This window comes from Nymphaea colorata, chromosome 4, assembly GCF_008831285.2.
Source record: "Nymphaea colorata isolate Beijing-Zhang1983 chromosome 4, ASM883128v2, whole genome shotgun sequence".
NCBI classification, from domain to species: domain Eukaryota; kingdom Viridiplantae; phylum Streptophyta; class Magnoliopsida; order Nymphaeales; family Nymphaeaceae; genus Nymphaea; species Nymphaea colorata.
Window position 1 is genome coordinate 6,834,859 of NC_045141.1, and position 15,184 is coordinate 6,850,042.

The following is a 15,184-nucleotide window of genomic DNA, read 5'->3' on the forward strand; positions in this document are numbered from 1 at the left end:
AATTCAAACACCAATTAACAGCTTCATTCATGTTTGCCGTACGGCCAAGCATTCAACATTTTACGTTTTTGCTTTTATTCAAAAACAAAGATAATGGAGAATCCATACCATCTAGATATGCAGGTGACCGGCATATGCTCATCATATAAATGGTACAGAATGAAAAACTAAAAGTAGAAGACAGCACATTAGATCGGGCTCCGTCTCCATCACAGAATGAAAAACTAAAACTACAAGACAGTACACTAGATCAGACTCTGTAAACTTTTGCTTTTAGCACCCTTGGACATCCCGCCATTTCAGGTAAACTAGCCCCGCTCGATAATGTGTATATGCACCAGCAACTACCAGCAAGTGAAATAGTTGATGGCTATGTCCAGCGATGTCAAACTTACCAGGCATCCATCTCTCGGGAATTCTAGTTGCATAAACCAGAGCACCCAGCCCATAGAGGAGGCCCATCAGAATCTCATATCCAGTAGTATGGATTGCTTCTGGTTGGTTCCAATGGACCACTAACTTGTGCAAGATGGGACAAACACCAGACATGCCCATGCCAAAAAAGAGCCATGCCCTGATGCTCCGAAATTCTGGATTCTGAAAAACTGGCATCAGTGATACTATTATCGAAGCAATACCAAGAATTGTGATGAAACCTAAGTAGAGATTACAGAAGAAGGGATTGCACATGAAGGAATAGTATACTGGAGGATAGAATGATGTGGAGATGAGAGCAGCAATGCCGGCATAATCAAGTCTGAGCATGATATAAGATAGACGTTCTGAGTGGCAAGAGAGGAGGTGGCATGTGCTACTGGCAAGCAGGCAGAACATGGCTCCTCCAAGAAATGCAAAGAAAGGCCACCGTGTAATAGGCCTGATCAGCAAAGGAGCAATCATGTTTGCAAGGTCTGATTTCATGCTATGCTGCACATATCAGGTATGGACGACAGATTAGTCAAATGCAACTACAACAACATTATGTTCCCCAGAATAGACACTATATTTAACAGGTTGATAGGCTAAATTATACTACAAGTATGGAATAACTCAGTTACTAGTTATGATAAGACTCATAAATTCATTACGTCCTGTAAATGCTTGGAATAGATAATCGAGATATCATATATAAAAACCTTGAATACAGTGAAACTGACTAAACCACTAGAAATATGCTTTTAACACTTTTGCAGCACACCAACGTTCCTTCAGTCTACTATTTTTTTTTTTCAATTGCCTGCAAATGAGACTCACAGAAGACTTCTAAATCTGTTTGAACTACAGGGTTATCATTTGCAGCATAAAGAAATAATAGAAAACAACTTCATGGAATTCTGAGAATAATTTCAAACCATATCCACAAACATGGTTCAAATCCTTCTGGGTCATTAATGATTCAACTTCTTGTATGATTTGCTGAGTTGAGATACTATACTTCACACAACTCAAATGGTAACCATACTGACAGCTCTCCAACCTTATTGGCACTAGGATTGCATTACTAGTCCAAATATTGTAAAACAAAGGACACTAACAGAAGATCACAAAGAAAAAACGATTTACCAACTACATCTTTGAGTCCCATTCTGTGTCCGACCACCAACCTCATTTTCCACCTACGACCTCTTTTTCCACTCCTTTTGCTTTCCTTTTTTTGAAAAACTTAAATTTGCCCACCAACCTGCTTTAGTCGTCCTCATGGTCTAGGCAAACTTCTTCAAATTCAAGTTGGCATCAGCATCTAGAAAACAATACAGTTCCTACTTAGGTGATCCTACCCATTGACTTCTTTTTCTCAAATATTTTTCCATTTTTTTTGTTCATTTTAGTTAATAACAAAACATAACCTTTCAAGGCTTTCAAGGCTTACCAACATTACACACACAAATATACCTATGCATGGACCTTTTCTTTGTGAAATATATGCACATCCACTTACGAGAGAAGTGTTGATGTTCAGTATAGGTTCTTCCTAATTTAAATCTGTGTGTGTGCAATCTAAACATCTAATCCAGCCACAGAATCAACGTTCAAACTTGCATTCATTTAAACCATGAAAATCTTAATTGTAGTGTCTTTCTTGGTGTGGAAGAATAGATAATCAAAGTTCAAGAGAACACATGTGAGTATCAGTTTCCTTGGTAGAAAAGGAAAAAACACAGAGCCAAGTCAAAGGAGTCTCAGAGACATGAATATGGAGTGCAGATAGGTACCTTTTTGTGGATAAATGCATCATAGAATAAAAAATAAGCATGCCAATATGGATCAGAACAACAGCTTAAATTAAGAAAATGTAGGGATGGTGACATGTTTGCATGCGTCTGTGTATTGACTAGATGGTGAGCCCCAGGGAACACTTTGTCAATTGTAAGCAATCCAAACAAGTGCTAGGATGGTAAAAAAAAAAATTGATGGATGATGAATCTATAAGGTTTTGCCTGATAAAAGAAGTCGGCAATCGCATTATTCTGAGACATGAGAACACCAAGGGCATAAAATGTGAGAAGAAAAAGGCATAAAGATTAATGGCTCACAATGCATAAAAAAAGTGACAAAATTCTTCATGATTTTACTGCAAAACAAGAAAAAACACATGACCAACATCATGCTTTAGAGAAAGCCCAGCTAAAGTGCACCTTAGCATTAAATTGAGTAAAAGAGTTGCTTTTTAGCTTAGACACCACTCTCTCTCCTTTTCTCTTACACACAGTCATATATATATTTATATGTATGTGTGTGTGTGTGTGTTTGTCTGTGTGGTCATGCTGGCATGCCGCGTCTGTGCGTGTTAAAAGTCAAATATGATACCAACACAGGAGTAAATTTGAATATATGCTAAAGTTTAACTATAGCCTGAAATACCAACGCAATTATTTCACAACAACAATTTAGCAGTGTTGCTGCAGCTGAACATTAAAAACACTTTTTTGCATGAAGACAAGCAACACTGGGCAACCACCACCATGTTGCACTGAGGAAGCTTTCAGAAAACGACCACAATTTTGAAATGCTACCTAAAGAAATAAGAAGCATAAACCATTTTGGTTTCACAGGTTGATATATTGCATATGAGAAGATTTGGTTTGAAATGGATTGTTCATACCAGGGTTTTTTGAAAACTTGAAGCATAATTTTCAACTTCCAAGATACGAGATCATTTGTTTCCCTATGGCATCTGAGAATATTTGCAGGAATCAAGTTGAGAAAGGAACTCTAAATTAAAATCACTTTTGAAAAACATGGAGATTTTATATACAAAACCAGGAAATTTGAAGAACTTCAAAGATAACTTTTAGAAAATGAGGCTAGAAACAACTGAGCAGGAGAAAGAAAGATTAAATTTATTATAACAACTTTCTCATGGCCCTTTATCGACTATTGTTATAGAAAATGAAAAACATTTAATTGAGATCCTTCATATGATTTTTCATGCAGGTATTGAACTTCACTGACTGCATTCAAGTTCCAATGAAGACCACACAATCTATGGACAGAGTATAACGAATATGTTCTTGTCACTTCAATAACTGAATAAATGAAAGTAAATTGTACACATTTCCTCTGCCGTAATGCAACAGGAGTGACTTTCAAGGCATGCCCTACAAGGCTCATGCTGAAGGCATAAATGGATCTATTAAGTTCACATATAGCTTGGTGAAGAAAAAAAAGTCCAACTGGCTACTTCATTTAGAATTCCCCCTTTTGCTTGAAAAGCAATACAAACTTTATATTCAATAAGTCAAGTGTTTGGATATGTACTAAAGCAAGAATGGACAAGTAAAAGTTGGCGAAGCTAGTTCAATCATGAGAATAATTAAAAGCCTTGTTTGTGGTTCAATCATGAGAATCATTAAAAGCCTTGTTTGTGGTTCAATCATGAGAATCATTAAAAGCCTTGTTTGTGGTTCAATCATGAGAATCATTAAAAGCCTTTTTTGTGGTTCAATCCTTTTTTGGCTAAGCTAGTAGTCATCTTTGTCTCTAGAGTCTTAAAAGTAGGCTCTGGTCCTTGACTCCATTATTTCAGTTCATCCAAGTGTGAAACATATAAGATATCTAACAGAAGAAGTTTGAACAAGCAGATTTTCTCAAATAATAGGTGGTTTGTCATGCAGATCTTCTATCCAGAGATGATTGCTTTTTCGGTTGCCTTTTAGTGCTAGATAACACACTCTAATCATTATTGCTGAATTATTTGTGTGTGCAGACCTTCACCTGCTCAACCCTTTCAATAAAAGGTGTGAGCATTTGTTAATGAGGAAATCCATTCTGTCTCTCCCTTTGACTTGAAATGCTGCTTTTGAAATTCTCATTCCCATCAAAATGCTTGAAACTTGAAAAGGCTGCACATTCTTTGCCCTAACCATTAGTATCTAAACTCACTAGAAATTTACACACTTGTTCCCCCTCCCCTGCCCTAAAGTTCTAACCCCGAATGCTGCCCTGTGCTGTCACTACCTCAATTTGTTACCATATCTTTGAAAGTGCAAGTTTGGTTCAAACTTAGAGAAACTCGAGTCAGCTCCCTTAGTAAACATCCACAACGGTAGTAAATGCAACCCTTGCAGATTAGATCTGCTATTAGGTGACAGCTCATCAATCAATACAGCCTGAATAATGAAATAAAGTCAGATATCTCCAATATTTTGAAGATATTCTAATATTATTACCATGTTGAAGTCAGATACGATAACATTGCAAATCATCATGATATGTCCAAAATATCACCAAAAGTGAAAATTTCACGACATAATCCCAAGATATACCTGGTATTTTCCCGAGATTTTCAAACTGATCTTATTGTTCACATTTTCAAGCATGTAATTTTTTTTAAGTTCTTGAAAGGTTTTTCTACTTGGTTTCCACATCTTCCTAAGAAAAGTACTAGAAAACCTCGAATAGCCTCTTTTACTTCTTTGTACTTTTCATGTTATATACCTCCAAGATCGTCGACATTTTCCCAGGAAATATAATGCCTTGAAGAAAAAAACAACCCAGAAAAACATTGCCAAAAAGAAAATCAACAAGAAAAGTATCAGCTACTATGGAGCATGGGCTTTTATCAATACAAGATACCCTGGATACCATTGCAGGTGTCAAAACATAAATATAGGAACCTATGAATTCCACCTTTTTGAGAACGACAAAGAATTCATGTACGCGCCTCCTAAGTTCAATTTGACGCATCAGCAAAAGAATATCTGGAGCTCTCTCGTTGATATAACAAGCCCAGAGAATGTTTGACTGTTGTTCATTTGTTTATATGTCTTTCTTTCCCTTGAAATTGATGTCAAAGCAGAATGAAGCCATAATTTTGGCGAGGTGATCATAAGGGCTCAATTCTCTAAGAAGTGACTTTTTGCCTTTGGACATTAAAATGAGAAAACTAAAGGAATTATTTCTGCTTAGTTCGCCATATGTACTTTTCGAGCGGACGTCCTTTAACTTCCGCCTTATCGAAAGCTGCATATTACTTTACAATTAGACGTAGCCTTTATATTGGCACTCAGCAAAGTCAGATTACAGAAAGAAGACAAAAGTCATTCAAGAACTATATCAAAAATGAAATCAAACCCATTTTGCATAATCCGAAAGGACAAGGAATAGACAAACAAAAAAGCAGCAATATCAATTCCAAGGACAATGGCAAACATAAGAACAGAAAAAGAATGAAATCTTGTAGCCCGTGATCACAATGAAACGGATGAAAAATATCGAAGGGATTATTCTCTTTTGGGAAAGAAATCAAATCTTACAGAGGGAAGAAGAAGTGAAGAACCGGAATAACATAAGAGTGTTTCAAAGATTAAAGCCCTCAAAAAGAGAGAGAGAGCTGCGAAGTACCAGAACGCAAGCGTCGGTGTGGTTGGAGCTCGACAAGCTCTGAGGCAAACAATTGGAGAGGAGCTCGAAGACGTGCCATTGCGACAGGGAATGAAGCACGTCCATGGAAGGCAGCGCCGTCCTGAGCTCGTTCCTCAGCCTCTGCAGATCCGCCATGTGAGGCATCGATGGCAAGCACGTCATCAACTCCGAGTGCACCCTCTGGAGATGAGCCTTCGTCAAAACTTCCGGCAGATGGTGAAGATCCACCACCTTGGGCACCTTCATTGCTGTGTAAACCGTCAAGCAGAGGAAAAGAAAGAACCCCACCAGATGCCTGTCCACCAAAAAGTATACAAACAACCGATGATGACAAACAGGAAGGCCATAATCAGAAAAAAAGGGTTAAAAACTTATGAAAATTTGAAGAGAAAGCCCATGGTTTTCTCTTTTCTTCCCAGTGAAGTATTCGATTTTCTTACGTCCAGACATTAAGGGTCTCGTTGTGGATAGTGAAGATGCTCAGGAAAATCTGCTTTAACGGCCACTCGGAACGATAATGGCCGATGATGAACTCGTTGTCTCTCAGATAGGCCGGCAGGGAATGGTATTCCACCAACTGATACTTGACCTTCTTCCATAACCTCTTTCCCTTGGAATAACTCTTCTCCTTTGTGCAGACACTGAAATCCTCGACCAAAGAGCTCTCCTGCTCGGCGTTGGTGATGCCACAGGAATCGCAGTCCCCACCCATCGTTCTTGGGGACGCAACCACCCCCAATGATTAACTGAAAACCGGAAGAGGTCGGCTAATGGAAATGGGGACCGGATTTTTATACAAAGAGAGGTGACAACACCTATAATGGGATGCAAAGAACGGTATAATCAGGACGGCAAAAGAATCACGAAATCACAAGCTAATTGCCAGACTAACCTTTCTTCGTGTTGTAAACTATTGCAATTTTTTTTCTTGAAACGACAAAATCTAGAAGGAATCAACGAGGAATCGATGACACGAGATTCGGTGAGAGAGGAAGACGGCAAGATGGGTGAGATCCTCGCTCTCCTTGGGAAGAGGAAGGAACTCGAAATGATCGATCAGGACAGAACGAATTGGCGTTAAGTGCCGTCGGTTTAAATAGTCTGAACCGCAATTGCAGCACGCGACAAGAGAGTCTCGACCAAAAAGGCTTTTCTCTTTTTCCAAACTGTTGAAGCTTTTTCTCTTTGCCCAATTTATCTTTGCACATCGGGAAAGTTCATTAAATAACTTGGAAAATTGGTGGTCATGGCAATCCTTTCCCTGGTTTTTAGGAACATAATGCGTCTGAAGTTCTGCTATTCTGTTGTTGCATATACTTTTTCGCGGTGTGTATTGGTCAACAATCACGATTAAAAAAAAAAAAAACTCTTATTGTAAACTTGTTCATAAAAAGTGGCTTATGATAGTTACATAATCCTGTAATTTGTGTTTACTTCATCCGAATATCACTTGTATAATCATTCGTATTGAGCCTCTCATGTTCTTTATATTTATTTAAATTTATTGGAAACTAAATTTTATTGATAAGTTGCCATGCTGGTAAAATAGTAGCTTCATAAAAACTCTGATCTGTTTTGATCTGTTAATCAAATGATCTTTCACCCAATTTCGAGGTCTTTTCGTACATATATTACATCCATATGTTTATCTTTGCAGAAAAATATCAAAAGCATGAGTTTGAATCAGAGGACAAAGTCACTTGTCTGCATATGGTTAGTCATACGGACCATACTAAGTGCTTGTTGGGTTGCAAATCCATAAAACAAAAAATGGGTTTCACTGCATTTGTTTTCCTAATCAGGTTTTTATTTTCTAAATGTACATAAATTGAAAAATAAAAACCAAACTTCAATTTTCTGCTGTTTGAATATTAATTTTGAAGTCTGGAAAGTCATAGTTCTTATGTCATAATAAACTTGATTAGTCACAAACATATAGCCATGTTCCTGCAAATTGGATATATGAAAGCTACCATAATGTGATAGTAAGAAAAACCGTTCATTATAATTTTCTATTACATAAGCATGTACAAAAATGATGAAGATGCAAAAGCAACTATAAATGAAGCATTTGTATGAAAGCGACCAAATTTTACAGCCTTTTCTATAAGATATGTTAGTATCAGCAAAATATTATCTGCAGATTAATGCTAAATGACTAACAATTTTTTCTTTTATACATATTATGGACAACAAATAAGGCATGAGAACTAAAAAGTTGCATCCCATTGATAAAATGAACTTATAAAAAACATTTGTATACTTGACAGTATGGCTTGTAAGAAATAATTTTATGTTTAGAGGTGCCCGTTTGGATGCGTCGAAGATGTCTATGGAAAAATTATTTGATGTTTCTGTTTTGTACCCGGTCTTTGGCGACAATACTTATTTGTAAGTATTACCATCGGCGTCTTAGTTCTTGTAAGGCCTATTATCGATTCGTTCGGCCGGGTGGGTACCTCTAACTTCTTGTTGAAGGTGCTGCTAGTAATGTTGAAAATAATTTATTCTCTCTCTCCCTCCCTCTCTCTCTCTCTCTCACACACACAGTATCAAGGATAGGGCTATAGGAAGGCTATTTACATTTCAAGAAGATGGTCATACATCCTCTAAAAGCTATAGGACAAGGCGGAAAGAACATTGAGATGGAAGACTAAAGCCATCAGCTACAACAGAATCAGAACGATTAGAGAGGTTCCTCTACGCTGGAATTGACCATCAACTGAATACCACTCAGAAGTATGTGCCTACAATGCAATTGAAGGTTGTCTACACTCTCATATATATTCCTCCTATGTACTGTGTACAATGGCAAATCGCTCACCAAGAAAGCCTTCTTTTGCACTCCTTTCCATATTTTGTAAGGCCACGTGCATAGACCAAAAACTATCCTCTTGAGGGGTTGTGTGGGTACTAGGACTATTGAAGTTTTCAGTAAGGGTAGAGTTAGAAATTTTTAACTAAGGGACATCCTAGGAACAATGTAAAATTTTCAAGGTCAACAACATGTAAATGAGAAAAATGTTCTAAGATATCAATATACGAATAGGCATTTTTTTGTGGGTCTGTGTGGACAATTGCCCACATGTTGCCTACACCCACCTCCCCCCCCTGGTTCCCAGCCACATATTGTCTTCGTCATCACTCCCTTCAGTATTTTCTCCTCCCAGCCAAATGCCCTTTGAATATTAATCCTAGACATGTCATAAATGACCTTCACATGTGATTTTGTGCCTTGATGGTGGATGATATTCATGTAATTCCATAAACCTGGTTGGGGAAGGACCAACCTCTAAGAATCGGGCCACCGGCTGTCAGGCTTTTGGGCTCCCCACCCTGGTTGGGCCGGGCCGAGCCAGTCTCAGGCCCAAACCCAGGTTGAACTGGGCCCGATAAATTTTTAATTAATTTTAAGTATATACATATATATATATATATATATATATATTTCTTTGTATATATGTATAAAATGTATTTTTATTTTTTTTTATTAAAACTGAACTGGGCCAAGCCGGGCCTGGACTAAGCCAGGTCAGGCTGGGCTGAGCCCGAGCCCCATCAAACTTGGCGGGGCTTGGGCTGGGGCTGCCAAAATGGCCCTAACCCAATGCCCACCCCTACCAAACTTTCATGGGAACACCCACCCCTTTTTGGAAGCAAAAGAACTCAATTATCAAATAAGTTTTATCAGCTCAAATGCCCCAAGGAATCTAAGTTTTTAAGCTTTATTTCAAAGAAAGACCAAACATGTTTGGGTAAACATATGATAAGGGGTTCTTCCTCATACTCATAGATGCAACATTGGCTGGCCAGGGTGACTATGAGATGCTTGAGTCTATTTATAGTAAAAAAATAGTTCTAAACCAAATAACATAAGGGGGCACTCTACTATTCTAGAAAACTTTTTTCCAAATAACATGAGAATGATGAAGATGGAAGGAACCATGTACATAACCCCTACTTATCCAACCTCTATAAATCTATATATGAGTTTATCTTCGTAGAAGAAAAAAACACAATCTCTAAGAGGATAATGTATTCATAGGCTATTCAATTTGATTCTCATGGGTGTTATTCATTTGGGCTTTATGGATGGGATGCGGCACTAAGTTGAAGGTGGACTGTCCCTACGTCCTGCTCCAATGTAACCTTAAACCCTGAAGCTAGGGAAAAGGGGGGAAGTTTGGGCTTCTCATGTTTGCATTAGATTGTCGACCAGTTAAGGAGATGGTTACATGTGCAATTTTGATTGCAAAAAGATACATGATTTGAAAAGATATAACTTGCCCCCATTTTAGAAATGCAAAATAAAAGATGAAAGATGGGACCCAACTTATCGGTAAGAGGTTCAGCCATTTCTGGAACCTTTACCAGGGATTGCCAAGGCAAGGGTTGGACCTATGCCTTGCACTGCCAAGTATTTAGATACAAACGTACAAATCAAAATCATGACGCAATAGGCCATATTTGTGAAGTTGCGTGATTGAAAAATCCTAAGATCCTCATGGTTTTGGAAAACACATAAAGTATCTTTAGGAAACCTCTTTTATCATTGGGTTCATCTATGCATGTGACGTAAATATGTATGATGCATGAGATAAAATCATGGATTTCAATTGAAAATTATTTTTAGTTAAGGTTTTGAAATTCACTTGGAATAGAAACGATTTAGACAAAAGAGAAAACAAAAATCTTGATGGAACAAGTTTTGATTGAGATCAAAGAAAAGAGACATTAGAACAATGTAATTTAAAATTGTGAAGTTGGAAAACCTGGTAATTTAAAAGAAAAAGCATGACTAAGCCTAAGATTTTGCATATTGATTTTGAAATCCTAAGATTTCATGCTTCTAAATTTAAGAAAACAATGTGTGTTTCTGAGGGAAATCGAGAGGAGATGAACCACTTCATGTCACGTCTCTAGACATATGATAAGAATTGAATTCATATTTCTCGGTTCTTGTGAGCAGGTGCACAATATGTGGCATGGAACTTTCGTGAAAGCATGTGTGCATATATGCATGTTCTAAGTGTAAATTACATGATGCATGAGATACTTGACATAAGATAAATCACATTATAAAATACTAAACAGATATTTATATAAAAAACATGTAAAGCAACACATACATGCCAATGAAAATGTGTCATGTTTGATCAACTCGGTAGCATGAGGAAGCAATGAATAGCGTCTTACAATGCACAAGCAAAAACTAAATGCAACATAAAAAACTAAACTTAATTCATACCTACTTTTGATGAACTCATTTTAGTGTGCACTTAGTTGACAAGTTAACAGGTTCTGAATTAAGTGAAATTTTAGAAGCAGGTCCTAGACACATTCTAGAGTTGACCAGAAGTAAAAAAACTTGGATTGGAGCCCAAGGGAGGAAGAGAGAAAACTGTCAGTACAGGATATGAGTTTTAAGAAAACCTGAAATTTAAAGTTTTATACAAGACAGGTTATGCTATTTTGGGTGAGAGACTGACTAAGCAATCTCAGGTTTTCCTGAAATTAATGCCATTGGAATATATACTTCTTCAGATTTCCAACACCTTATTTGTAGAATTTTTTTTATCAGTTTCACAGCAGTTTTCTGCAGAAGGTTGCTGAGAACAAACTGCAGTAAAAGACAGAAACAGGCTACTTTTAGGGATTTCCAACAAGCTATTACATCCAGCAAACTAACATTGGGCAAAGAATTATGAATTTCAAAGTTACCCAAATTTCGAGGCAGTTTTTGCCGAAACCTGCTACTATAGAAAACAGTCTCTAAAGAACTGGCTGGACTACGTGCCCATGTGACTTCATTTTTAGTGAAAGCTTGGATATGAAGAGTGGACTGCTAGAGCTTTTGATAAAGATATTATATATGAAAATTCAATGTCTGGGTAGAAAGCTATAGATTTTTAATTTTACTCCTCGGTAGAAAGCTGTAGATAATTTACTTCAAGTTTAGTAGGTTTACCTTGGGTGATCAAATGAGGGATTTATAGGATTTCGGTTTGGCTTGAACTTGATCTAAGGATGTTAGGGTTGTGAGTGAAACAGAGGCCTTTACATATTTTAAAAACATTTCTTAAATAGAGAGATTTAGATGTCAAAAATAAAGAAGAAGGAAATAAGAAAAATATGTACAAGTTTGGCACACAAAAAATATCAAACAAACTTCAATGCATCATTCTCATTAGAGAGAAAAGACACACCAAACTCTCACAATCCTCAACATAAAACAACTTACCACAATACTTATAATACACCCCAACACAACCCTTTGGCACACATAAATGCATACTCCCAAACACCTATTTATAGGACCTCAAGACCATAATCTATGACCCAGAACCTCCACCATAATGATGGCCTAAGTGATGACATAAATTCCATGACATTCATGACATTGAAAAAATATTAGTTAAATATAAACCATAAGTTGGTAACTCATATTGACATAACTAGACCATATTAAAAAATAAAATCGCCACACAATAAGGTGGTACTTAATTTTTTTCTCCCTTATGCAGTAGTATATGCATTCCTAGAGCGTCAATTTTGGACACACTACATGTTCAATGGCCTGAATCATATTCTAATACCCCCCTTGATGCAGTACTTGATGTCATAAGATAATTTGAATTTTACGAACTTTGAGTTCGAGTGCTTTTGTAATCCATTTGCAATTTGATTATTTGTGGAACAATATTTCAATATCATTGTTCCATCAACTACAACTTCATAGTTAAAGTGACGGTGTAACTCAATATGTTTAGTTCTTCAATGAAATACCAGATTTTTTGTCATGATAATTGTTGTTTGATTGTTAAACTATGCGTTCTATTCACATATAAAGTAGGTTATCTTTCACTTCTGTGAAAACCATTGTGCATTAGGTATGTGTCCATCTATGTCAGGATCATGGTGCTTACTTGAGGCCACAAAGAGTATTTTTCAATATGTATACTTTTTCCTCTTGTCCATTAACAACGAAGCCCTATGGTTGACAATATAGACTTCTTCTTCCAAGAAGCCATTTAAAAATGCCGACTTTACATCAAATTAGAAATTTGAGCATTTCAAATGAACAACCAATGCCAAAATAATTCTAGTAATTTTAAAATGTGCAACAAAAAAAGTTTCTAAAAAATCAATCCGATACTGTTAAGAATTTTCTTTTGTAACAAGTCTTTCTTTGTAATTTTTTGCGCACTTTCATAAATTTTTATTTAGACCTATTTAACACCAGTACATGTTGGTCACCTGATAGGTCTACAAGTTCCCAAATGTTATTTCTTTCAATGGCAGCTATTTCTTCTTCTATGGATTTCTCTAGTTCATCATTCTGCAAGTACCTTCACAATATATTGGTTTTGAAACAATCAAAGCAAGTACACAATTACAAGTGTAATCAATTCTTTTTACCTTTTGTGGAGGACTATCATTGTTCATACTAGGTTGTTTCTATCCCAAAATTTATTTTGGTTTTTGCAATGCTTCAAAAAAATAAGGTTTGTTTTGAAAAAAGTGGGAAAGAGACTCACCCATCGATGCGAAGATTGGTCATTTCTAGTATCTTTACTAGTGGTAAATAATCCAAGTGCTATGCTTATTCTTGATACACTTCATTTTTACTTAACCATTTTCTTTACCTAAAATGCAGTGTGGTGCTTGGAAACAGTTTTTAAGATTGATGTCTCAAAGATTTTTGGATGAAAAATTTTGAAGTATTATTTTTGAGGATAAACCATTTTTATTTAAGAAATTTTAAAATCAAAAAAACTTTTCCAGGAGTGTTTGAAAATCTTTGAGAGCTAATATTGATATTTTTGAAAATCTCTATTGAAATCAATTCGTATTCCCTTAAAATCTTAAGTAGGTTTGAGATATTGCTCTAATTCAGCTACTATCTGGCCAGAGCTTCGCATCATCTTCCTTAAGTTTTTAACAGAGGTGCTTGTGTCTATTCGTGGATTTCACAAGTGATTGCAAATGCATTGATTCTATATGATTGAAAGTAAATTGTTTATTCCTATCATAACATTCATCTAAAAGCATTCGTACCATCACATACATCTAGATTTCTTATACTTGAGTTTTGGCCTTAATAAAATCAATAACTGAAAATTAGAATTTTTAGGTCTTAGAAAAGAGATATTTGGTTGAGTGAAAGAAAAAAAAGAAAGAGAGATAGAAAGTGATTTTAGAGAAAATGATATATTACATGTATACACACACACACACACGCACACACACACACACATGCACTTACATATAGGATCATTCCTAAAAGTTAAGTCAAAAGAAATAGAGAGAGAAAGAGAAAGATATTTTGAAAAAGTGAAAGATTTTAAAAAGAGAGAGAGAGAGAGAGAGGAAGATTATATATCTATATATATATATATACATATATATATATATATACATATATATATATATATATATATACATATATATATATATATATATATATATACATATATACATATATATACATATATATATATATATATACATATATATATATATATATATACATATATATATATATATATATATATATATATATATATATATATATATATATATTCACACACACGTTTATAAAAATTTATAAAAGATGATGTTGAATCAAAGAAAGAAAGGGAGAGAAAAAGATATTAGAGAGAGATAGAGATTTTAGAAAGAGGGGAAGAGGATATATATATATATATATATATATATATATATATATATATATATATATATATATATATATATGAAGCCTTGCAAAGAAGATTTTAAATGAAAGAGGGAGAGAAAGAGAACATATAACTACATGGAAATTTATAAAAGAACATTTTAAATGAAGGAGGGAGAGAAAGAGAAGAAGATTTTAGAAAGAGAGAGCGGAATGTGTGTGTATATATATATATATATATACACACACACACACATACATGAAAGTTTGTAAAAGAAGATGTTAAATAAAAGAGAAAAAGATAATAGAAAGAAAGAGAGATAGAGATTTCAGAAAGAGGGAGAGAGGGAATATATATGTATACATATGAAAGTTTTGAAAAAGAAGATTTTAAACTAGATATATATATATATATACACACACACACACACAGACACACACCGACACACCCATATATACATATACGAACGTTAAAATCAAGAGATAATTTGAAGCATTTTCGTCTTCGATTTTTCTATGTCGGCCGAAAAAAAACTTGAGTTCATGCAAGAGCTTAGACTAAGTCTTTATGACCTCATTGAAGAGGTGTTTGCATTTCAAAAAATATTTAGGTTTTTTGAATGCTCTAGAAAAATGAAGTTTTAT

General features: G+C 35.5%; 1 protein-coding gene across 1 annotated transcript; it reads right to left on the reverse strand.

Annotated features, from left to right (window-relative positions):
• LOC116252986 (heptahelical transmembrane protein 4-like) lies at positions 1 to 7,036 on the reverse strand. The gene is made up of 4 exons (XM_031627666.2): positions 6,758 to 7,036; positions 6,306 to 6,680; positions 5,845 to 6,160; positions 1 to 927 (listed from the first exon to the last, which is right to left on the reverse strand). Exons 2-4 carry the CDS (start codon positions 6,575 to 6,577, stop codon positions 274 to 276), a joined length of 1,242 nt encoding a protein of 413 aa, XP_031483526.1. The 5' UTR covers positions 6,578 to 6,680; positions 6,758 to 7,036; the 3' UTR covers positions 1 to 273.
• Between the last annotated feature and the right edge of the window lie 8,148 nt (positions 7,037 to 15,184).

Excerpts from the sequence above, each read along its gene's own strand:
- LOC116252986 (XM_031627666.2), bottom strand. The coding sequence starts at position 6,577 with ATGGGTGGGGACTGCGATTCCTGTGGCATCACCAACGCCGAGCAGGAG. Across the intron at positions 6,161-6,305 it reads GAGACCCTTAATGTCTGGAC|GCATCTGGTGGGGTTCTTTC; the intron begins GTAAGAAAATCG and ends TTTGGTGGACAG. Across the intron at positions 928-5,844 it reads ACACCGACGCTTGCGTTCTG|CATAGCATGAAATCAGACCT; the intron begins GTACTTCGCAGC and ends TGATATGTGCAG.